The sequence below is a fragment of the Asparagus officinalis genome, chromosome 7 (genome assembly GCF_001876935.1).
Source record: "Asparagus officinalis chromosome 7, Aspof.V1, whole genome shotgun sequence".
Taxonomy (NCBI): domain Eukaryota; kingdom Viridiplantae; phylum Streptophyta; class Magnoliopsida; order Asparagales; family Asparagaceae; genus Asparagus; species Asparagus officinalis.
In genome coordinates this window covers 58,001,236-58,012,104 of record NC_033800.1, presented here as the reverse complement: position 1 = coordinate 58,012,104, position 10,869 = coordinate 58,001,236, and the positions used below count along the sequence as shown (strand labels likewise).

General features: G+C 32.9%; 1 protein-coding gene across 1 annotated transcript; it reads left to right on the top strand.

The window, feature by feature from the left end:
• Positions 1,935–10,158, top strand: LOC109849288 (glutamate-rich WD repeat-containing protein 1). Its single transcript, XM_020419098.1, has 13 exons — positions 1,935–2,102; positions 2,177–2,230; positions 2,320–2,426; positions 2,502–2,580; positions 3,368–3,541; positions 3,630–3,728; positions 4,116–4,284; positions 4,395–4,498; positions 4,624–4,763; positions 4,874–4,946; positions 8,840–8,952; positions 9,074–9,191; positions 9,674–10,158. The coding sequence occupies exons 1-13, from the start codon at positions 2,055–2,057 to the stop codon at positions 9,803–9,805; spliced, it is 1,410 nt and encodes a 469-aa protein (XP_020274687.1). The 5' UTR covers positions 1,935–2,054; the 3' UTR covers positions 9,806–10,158.

Here is a 10,869-nt window from a genome sequence, read left to right as displayed (position 1 = left end):
ATAACCTAATCGATGAAACTAATCTATTTGTTTGCAACATAAATGATCAATGACTGCTTTTGATTTCTCAAAGCCTAAGTCTGATCCAAGGGCTAACAGCTCGTTGCTACCCGAGCAGTCAAGCTAAGCTACGAGAGAAAAGCGACAGTCCTTCCAATCAAGCAAGCGACCAACCAATTCCAACGATTGCAGTGACGGCCATCGAAGCAAGAAGTATAGGCTTGCCGGATCAAGTGCGGTAAGGCGGGACTTGACAGGCTCTCGCAGCTACTATGCTAACGGGCAGCTTCCAAAAATGGCTACCGCATTTGCAATAAACTCCATTTTGGAGAGGAGTGCATTTAATTAGGCCTTCCAAAATTATAAACTTTGGTTTGCAATAAATGATTTTTTTTTTAATTTTCTACTTCTTCTCTTTGGTTGATTAAAATTTACTTCACAATTGGCTAATCCCTTGCAATGTAAGTTTTTATTTTTCCTCTTTTATTTTCTTAGTTAGAATAGCATGTTTAGCATTTTTTTTTCTTATTTTTATTTAATGCTTTTTATTTCTGGTTTTTATTTGTGGTGTTTATTCATTGCTTGGAGTGTGCCTGCTGTTGTGTGTCTATATTCATATATATATATATATTATATAATATAATATAATAATATATATAATATATATATATATATATATAATAATATATATATATATATATATATATATATTATATATATATATATAATAGCTGTGTGTTGTGTGTGTGGTGTGGTTGTGTTGTGGGTGTGTGTGTGTATCATGTTTTTTTTTTTCTTTTCTAATATGAGTAGCTTATTTCTTTAGGATTTATAGGATTAGATGAAACTAGTTTAATTTACTTTTTGGTTTTTGAATTGCTCTCTTTTTGTGCTTATATGATCATGCTTAGGATAATCAACTAGACAACTAATTGGTAGAATTTTTTTTGATAGGCTATACTTATCTCAAATTTTTTAAATAGTTTATACTTTTTCAATTCCGAATTACTATCTACTTGTTTATCTCTAATCATGAATGGTAATATTATTTGAATATGATTTTGATTGTTTATGCTTGTTTGAATACTTTATAATCTATGTTTAAGAAATTTAGGTAATATGAGAATTAAAAGAGAGTAGTTTTTAAATTCAATAGTTCTTAAATCAAAATAGGAATTAATTAGTAGATTCAAGCCTAGATTCCGAGTTTTGTTCTCTTGATTTCCTCCATCTCCTTATTTGCTTCTTCTTTCAGATTTTATTCTCTTTTTGATTTTCTTGTTTTCTCTCTTCTCTTTCTTTCATTCTCTTTTCTTATTTCTTGCTCTTTTATTTACAATAATTACACTCAAACCAATCTCCACAATCTCTCTTTTCTTTCATATTTTAAGAATCTCTTTAGGATTTTTTCTAATACACACATTCCTCGTGGGATCGACACTTACATGCTATACACACTACTTGTGCACTTGCAATGTTTTATTTAGAACACATCAACTTTCGTCTGAAATTTTTTATGTTTGCATAACAAATGGTACTAAATTGCTAACTTTAAACAACCCATGATGTATAAATGCTCCGAAAAACAACTAAGAGTATGTGAGAGCTAAATGTGTGAAACATAAGGAATTTTAGTGCAATTTAGCCAAAATAACTTTCGATCTTTTCATTAAGAAAAAACATATAATTACATTAGTCATGCTTTATTGATTGATAATGCCTCTAATCATATGTATGTTCAATAAACAATAGGAGATTTTTTTTTTAAAAAAAAAGCATGTAAACCCGGCCCAAAGTCTCCGGTGCCCGTTTCCTTTCCCCTCCTCCATTATTGGGCCGAACCGTAACATTTATTAATTTGGGAGGATCAAAATTGGGCCTGATAACGGCGCGGGTTCGTCACTAAGGCGACCCAATTCGGGCCCCTATTTTGACATGAGCCGCAAGTTTCTAGGGTTTTTGCTTTTCGCGAAACAAAACCCCAATCTTTTTAATCCGATCACTCATAATTAAAAATTAAAAAAAAAAGAAAAAAATCGAAGAAGAAGAAGAAGATGGTTCGCAGCCTCAAGAACATACAGAAAATCAAAAGAAAGAACAAGGTTGTTTCTCTCTCTATTTCAATTGCTATTTGCCTTTGCACGAATTTTGATGTAATGAGCTTCCTCATTTGCAGGGATCAAAGACGAAGAAGGGAGAATCATCATCGATCCCCTCCGCCCCTGCGCAGGTAAAATTTCTCATCAGAAGACATTGAATTCGTTTGAAATTTGTTCGATTTTGGGGGGGAAAAGCCTAATTTTGTTTGAATATTATTAGGTGTGGCAACCTGGAGTTGATAAGTTGGAAGAGGGAGAAGAGCTCCAATTTGATCCCTCTGCTTATAATTATCTGCGGGCTTTCAGCATTGGATGGCCCTGTTTGAGGTGTAATTTTGTATAATTTTTTAAAATGAATTGTGCAGATGTTGGTAGAAGCTAATTTTCCATTTATATTCATAGTTTTGATATTGTTCGTGATTCATTGGGATTGGTACGTTCGGAGTTTCCTCATACAGTTTATGGTGTCGCGGGGACTCAGGTATTTTAGATTTTCTCTTTAACAGAAGTTTGTATTTGTGATAAGCATGCTTGCAGATCATTGAATGATTTATATGATTCTAAAATTCATTCGCAAACCAAAGAATAGGTATGGAAAACATTTTAGTTAACTAAAGGTGATATGAGTCAAGTTTCATTAGCAAACTAAAGCAAATTCACATGTGTTAATGATTCAAATTTCATTAGCCAACTAAAGTAATTCTTGTATACTTTATACAATTTTTTCCTTCCTTTTTTTCTATATGTTTGTTGCTTTTATAATTAAAAACATTTTCAGGTATGGTTAGGGCTTCCTTTTTCTTCTTAAGTCATCTGTCAAGTTTCGGGATAACTTATTTGATGATAATGGGAAGTGCGCTAGTGATTTTAATACTATGTGAGCAATAACATAAAAATGGTCTAATACAATTTCTAGGTGTGTTATTATTTTTATGTTGTTGTTGTTATTTTCATTCTGTTTTCATATAAAATTTAGTAGTGTTTAGCCTTCTAACTTATTGTTCTCTAAAACCTTATGAAGAGATTAGTTATACTGTTTCTTTCTTAAGGCATTCAAATTTAGTGCTGCTGCCCTGATAATTTCATCTTTTCTCTTTGAATTTTCTGTTACCCGTTCTTTGTGTGCACCAGTTGCTTGAGAAGTAGCTATTGCTATTCCCTCATATAATTGTTTTTTGTAATTGTTATTTTTTCAAGTGAGCTTGCTTTTGATACCAGTCCTGGCAGCATATTTGGTTCTATTAATGTCTTTAACTTCTGTGTTATAGGCCGAGCAAGCATCCTGGAATCATATTGGTGTTTTCAAGCTCTCCAGTATATCTGGGAAAAAGCGTGAGGTGTTGCCTTCTAAATCTGCTGACAATGAGACTGATATTGACAGTGACAGCAGTAGCGATGAAGACGAGGATGAGGCCGACGAGTCTACACAACCTATTTTACAGGTAACGTCAGTTTTCTATTCGTCTATACACTTTTAGGATATTGTATAAGTATTTTTGTAATCTCACATTGGTCATCTTAATTGTCCAGTTGCATAAAGTGGCACATCAAGGATGTATAAATCGGATACGCTCCATGACTCAAAAGCCTCATATATGTGCAACGTGGGGCGATACTGGGCACGTTCAGGTTGTAAATCATTTTCACTTGAACTTATTTTCTTAGATAAATGTTGTGGCATGTTGCTGACTTGAAGGAGAAGAATGAATGAACTTGGATTCGACACTAATTTCAGGAGAGGAGTTTCAGTTTTAACAACCAAATTTCATTTTTATTGCATATCCAATCAACATTTTTTTAATTTTTTAATTATTTTGTCCTTTTGCTGTAAAATAGTCACTAGTGCTTGTAAGTCAGTATACTGATAATCTTCATGCATACACAATTCCTTATCGTTTAGTCATAAAACATGTATTCTAAGAAGTCTGTGATGTGCCCTTTATTACAGTGAAATCAAACAAATATGCAATAACCTAATCTTTTATTTCTGACACAGTTAGTGGTTTATTTGAATAGGTGTGGAACTTTACCTCCATCCTAAATGCTTTAGCAGAGTCTGAAACAGATGCCAGCAGGGGAGGTAATAGCATACACCATCAAGCTCCAATAATGAATTTTGGTGGGCACAAAGATGAAGGCTATGCAATAGATTGGAGTCTAGTTGTTCCTGGAAGGCTTGTTACTGGTATGTTTATCATGTTCCAGCTAGTCAAAGTAGTTGGTAAATATATCTTTTGATTGATTTATTCAGAAAGGAGTACAACATGTGAATGGTGTTTGCTTTTGTGCTTCTAGGTGATTGCAGGAATTGTATTCACCTTTGGGAACCTTCTTCTGAAACATGGAATGTGGATAAAAATCCTTTTGTTGGGCATACTGCTAGTGTTGAAGATCTACAAGTACACATTATTCCTGAAAAGTGCAATTTTTTTGTGCCATATGGTGGATATCCTCTGGGGATAGCGACACAATTCTTTCTGCTGTTATATTTAATGACATTGTTATGTGTTTCTTCACATTGCAGTGGAGTCCTACAGAAGCAGACGTGTTTGCCTCGTGTTCTGTGGATGGAAATATTGCTATATGGGATACCCGTCTAGGGAAATCACCAGCCGTGTCTATAAAGGCACACAATGCTGATGTTAATGTTATCTCATGGAATCAGTAAGTGGAGTACTCTAGTATAAGTATTGTTTATAGAAGATGTCTCTATCTATTAGTTTCTCTAGTCTGTTTATAGACTCTATCTATTAATTTCTCTATTCTGTGCATAGGCTAGCAAGCTGTATGTTAGCATCAGGAAGTGACGATGGCACATTTTCTATACGAGATCTTCGATTGATCAAGGTATACGTGGAGTTTTTATTTTTAGTTTAGCTTTTTCCAAATAAGTTATACTTTTTGTTATACTTACTGTTTTTCTAGTGTTTGCTGTCAATATGATAGTTGCTAGCTTGATTAATCAACGAGATCCATGCATATATTGAACTAGCACTGTCCGTTCTTTGCTCCTAATGTTTAATACATGGACTCCGGAGGTCTGTTTCGTGTTATTGATGTCATGCTGTTTTTTGGTAGATATTTGCGATCAATGGGTAATACAGGTTCTTCTGATCAAAAGCTATTTGGCTAATGCCTTGAGACACAAGTATCTAATTGAAGGCTATTTTCTCAAGTACCCTATACTTTCTTAAAATCTATTACCAACCGTTTATTAGGAAGGATTTGTTTAGCTTCAGATGAAGGGATACTAACTTTCTATGAATTATTAGTTGCTAATGTTTAGAGCTCAGTTCCAGTATTGATAGCAGGGTAGCTCCCCTAGGTATCAATTTTGGTAGTTGTTGGAGATTTCATATTGAAGAACCGAAGCTCCAATGACGACAGCTCAAAAACATCATAGAGACATTAAATTTTAAAAAACTAAAAATAATTGTTAATCTTTTGACATGATTTTTTTTTTCTGCATTGTTCACATCTTGAGTAAGTTTGGTAAAACTTTAGAGTATGACATTGCTTACACTTTGACATTGCTTACACTTTGCTGGTCTTTAAAAATGATTCTGTATTCCTGAATTAATAACTTTAATTGCAGAAAACTAGCTAATTAAGTTTCAGATTTTTCTAACTTGAGAAGCACATGTACAAGTTAAGTATTTATTCATCAGTTAATACATTGGTACATCGATTTGATGATTACATATATGGTGTTAATTTATTAAACTTAGTGCAATATTTCTCTATCCAAGTTCATTTTTACTATTATTTTTGCATACCTTTTAATTACGTTAATTTATTGGATTAGGGACATAGTATATTGTAATTTAGCCTTACTTTGTTTGAAAATTGACCGTGTTAAATGAGGGGTAGAAGTTACCAATGTTTAAAAAAGCGGAAGCGCAAGACGAAGTGCTAGACCCTTTGATGAAGCGAGGCGTAAGCTTCAAAGCGTGAGGCGTAAGCTTCAAAGCGTGAAGTGTAAGCTTCATGAGTTTAAATATTTTAATTTAAATTGGTAACAATTATGAACATATAACATACGTAACAATTACAAGTATATACGTTCATGTCCTGATTAGTAAATTATACTTACTCTCTTTAATAGCACGAGTTTAAGAAAAACTTTCTATGGTCAATATTACCCTTCGGTATTTTAAATATTTTATTTAAAGCTTAATTTATCATAATTTTTAATTATATCTTATACTAACCCCGCATGAACTAGCTATAGCTTAACAAGTAAAAAAAAATAAGATTAATAAAATATTACTTTGAATATTTCATTTAAAATTTAATTTATCCTAATAATAATTATATCCTATACGAATCCCACGTGAACTACCTACAGCTTAATAATTTAAAATAATAAGATTAAGAAATCGTACGTAGCTAATATATTATAATACGTGAAGTATTACAAAAAACCTAATTTTTTTAAAAATTCACAAAATACCCTCAAAAGTTCAAAAATACACAAAATACCCTGATTTTTTAGAACTTAAAATAACAAACATGAAAGCTAGAAATTAACAATATCCTTTGAAGAATTTAAAATTTATAAATCACAAAATTGCAAAACATACCCTCAAAAGTTTGAAATCACAAAAAAGGCTATTTTTTTTTAACATGGCAAATAAAAGAGCAATTGTTTGATATTCTTTCATTAAAATATAAAAAATTAGCTTCCAATTTAAATTTTACGATCCTTTTAGCATCTAAAAGTAGTCTAAGTTGATACTGGTAAAAAATAGCAACAACAATAGACTAAAAACATCCAGTTAAGAAATAAAAATTTAAAAATATGACAGATTAAAAATGAACGCCACTGTATATAATTTTACTAATAATATTAATTCATAGAAGACTAAATTACAAAAATTGATAAAAGACTACAATATAATAGCTTAATATTAATTGATTATAATGTGTAAACATTGATCTCTGATGTTAATAATATTTATAGGGTAAAAAATATAAGGAGTTATGATGTCTCCTTCAAAAGAATCAACCTATTTTCATTTTAAATGGAGAAGTGAAAGAAATAAACCTAAAATTCAGAAACATTTCTGAATTACTTAAATTGATATTGACAAAAGGCATATTTATCAAAGACGCACCAACTGAGTTCCTCTTAAAGAACATATTAACAACTTTTTGCCAATCAAAATGCATTTTTCATGAAAGATACAAGAAAAATTAGTAAATATTTATAAAATTTCGTACTTTATTATTTAAATACTAAAGGAATCATGAACTTAATATAAAATTACATATAAATAAACTTACAATAGAAATTACATATAAATAATCACTACAAAAAAGTTTCGAGAGATGAATGAGCAAAAACTATCAAAGTGGAACCGAGGAACAAACTTTTAACGACGTGCATTGCACGTGCATAAAACCTAGTAAAAATTGAACATGTGAAGTATAGAAATGAATCATAATAAACTAAGCTACATGCATGTCATAATATTTTATTTATACTCACATAGTCATATTGCAAATATATAGGGGCATTTTAATGTTAGTCAAGTTTAAATATTTTAATTTTAAATCAGTAAAAATTATGAACATATAATATATAGTGGGTAACAATTACAAATATATCATTCGTGTCTTGATTAGTAAATAAGAATTAACACATGTGAAGTATGGAATTGAATCATAATAAACCAAGCTACATGCATAACGTACATATTTTATTTACACTCACGTTATTGAAAATATATAGGGGCATTTTAATGTTAGTCAATGATCCTTTTATGTCCTATCTAGTCTTAAGCGTGTGCTTCAAAATAAAAGCACTTTATGAAGCTCGAAGCACATACTTCAATTATGCTTTAAGCGATGAGGCGTAAGCTTCAAGGGCTAAATAGTTTCACTCTTGAGTTTCGAAGCGTTTACCCTACAATAAGTTGTGAAGCGAGTTTCGCAGCGCGTTTTAAAAAAAAAAATTCTAATAGTGGAAATAACCAATCCAAAGAATGTAACAAATAGTCTTATTTGGAGGGTAAGATCTGCAAATAGAGTAGATTTGGATGGTATATAGGTAAAACCTCCATTTTATTTATATGAATTGTTTTATTTTTGTAACTTATTTTTAATTGGGTCAAACTAAGCGAACTGAGTCAAGTCCCTTAATCCTTTTCCATACACACATACACACTTCAGATTTGGTTCTAGTAATTTCAGATTAGGTTGACCCAATAATGGCTCCGGTAATTTAGATTATGTTCGAGGAAACCTGCTGTGGTGGGTTGAGATTGTCCTCCCTACTTGAATAGGATCAGCTTTTGTTTATTACTTCAAGCTAAGAACCGTTGTAGGGCATAGTTTTATCATCCCAGAAATTTCCATCAATATTCCTTGGAAAGGAAAAAAGCTAATTGATTAACCAGCTTGGTACCAAGTGATGGTTTTTCCCCCCATTCCAAGAGCCGTGTCCCTTACATCCATTGAATCAAGATAGCTGGCAGTACAATGTTCATCTAGACAATAAACTAAAGTGAAACCCGATCAGTGAGATATACTGGCATGGGTCATGGATGCAGACAAGATTTAGACTTACATAGGAAGTATACATTAAATTCAAATCGTTATATACCATTAGCAGCTTTGAAGGGGGTTTGCTTAGTATATCATCTCTGTAATTTGTTGACTGGGAAAATTGCTTGCTTTGTTATGGTTATTTCTTTGCACGAGCTCAAAGCTTAACGTGCGTCCATTTACATCTGCAGGGAGATTCCTTGGTTGCACACTTCGAGTACCATAAGCAACCTATTACATCAATAGAATGGAGCCCACATGAAGCATCCACTTTGGCTGTCTCATCTGCAGATAATCAGTTGACGTAAGTTATTTTTTTTTACTATCAACGACACGAAAGGCAATAAAGCAAAAATGTCATGGAACTTACTTTTTTTTTAAATTTTAGTAATCCTATGTAAATCGTGTTTGTTTTATATTTCCAGAATATGGGACCTCTCATTGGAAAGAGATGAGGAAGAAGAGGCTGAATTTAAAGCAAAGATAAAAGAACAAGCAAATGCCCCACAAGATCTACCACCTCAGCTCCTTTTCGTTCATCAGGTTTGTTCCTATTCCAGTTGTCCGGGTAAATTACGAAAGTTCCCCTATAATTTGTAGAAATGACAGAAAATCTCCCTAACGTTTAGAAGTGACATTTACCCCCTTGGTCTTCAACTTTTAGTCAAACAGTCATCAATTTTTGATAAAATCATCAATTTTATTGCGATAATCATATTTTCATTTATATAATCATATGGAGGAATTTGTCATGTTCTATTAGTATATACTTTTTAATATCCTAATTAACATGGTAAAATTGAAACAAAGGGGTCAAATTGGCACTTCTAAACCCCTATGGGATATTTCTGCGACTTAATGGAAAATTTAGGGTAACTTTCTGCTTTGAACGAGCCCAATATATTTCAGCAAGTAACTGTCAGATTTATCTTATTCCTTGTATCTGTATGTGATTAAGGAGAAACCAATATTGATTAAGGAGAAACCAATATAATTTTGTTATTTTTGTGTGTGTATATATATAGGGCCAGAAAGATTTGAAGGAAATACACTGGCACCAGCAGATCCCAGGGATGTTGGTATCCACAGCTGCCGATGGCTTCAATGTTCTCATGCCTGCAAATATAGAGACTACTATTCCAGGAGCTGCATCGTGAATAATCCAATTTTACTACCTTGGCTTATGCAAATGCATTCAAATGCAGAGGTGTAGAAGCAAAAAAAAAAAAAAAAAACATTCATGTTATATCTATTGAGTCCTGTACTTAAGAATGACATGAACGTGAATTTTGGGTTGTTAAATGTAAGCTGGGGGGAGTATTTGCTTGAGTTGCCTTTTGAATCGTAACTTTACGGTTTGACCGTAAAATTCCTTCTTCTTCTTTTTCTTTTTTTATATTTTTTGGGAATTTTATTTACAGTTTAAGGTGTTGTCTATTGGTATCTATTTGTAGTTTACTGAAAAAGATATGTTAACCTACAACTTTAGTTAACGTTACAGTTTTGTTCCTGGAGCTGCTGTTTGAACGTGTTGATTTCGTTTGCTTTTTGTGTTTGAATATGTTTTGTGTATGCAAGAGTATTTTGAGATTTGCAGCCAAGGATGTTCACCTATTTGTGTTTGGATGTGTTGACGTTCTTTGATTATCTGATGATTGTTCTATCATAATCCTTGGGAATATTCATCTATTGTTTATATTTCAAATCCCCTGCCCTTAGAAAGTTACTCGTCGACCTTGATAATAATGTTTTATCAGTCATGATTTTACTTTATTATTACCCGTAGGAAATTGAAGTTCCTACCAAAATGACCATCGCAAAGTTGGGAGAGGAGTCGTTTGGGCTTTTATTTAATCTGAGGCGCAGCTTCTGTAGGGCGCAGTTATTGCCAGCCTACTTCTTTGTCACAATGCGGTGGCTGACGCAGTCGAGTCGACTGCCCACGAAGACTACATCGTCACATCTCCACAAGCCTTGTCACAGCGTACGCGATGAACACGCCCCTTTGGAGCACCCTCTCTGAAGAGTTCCTAACGAGACCCTTCTCAACTTACAGAGGTATGATGGGAGCTCAACTTGATAATCACGTTCCCAAGTCTTCAAACGATATTTCTATCGGCAAATTGCTGATTTGAGCGTAAGGAGGGCTTTCACCGGGGCTCAACCCCGGCCCTAACATCATCGAAAAGCCTCGGTCCTCGGAAGAGTAAAGCTGACTCCT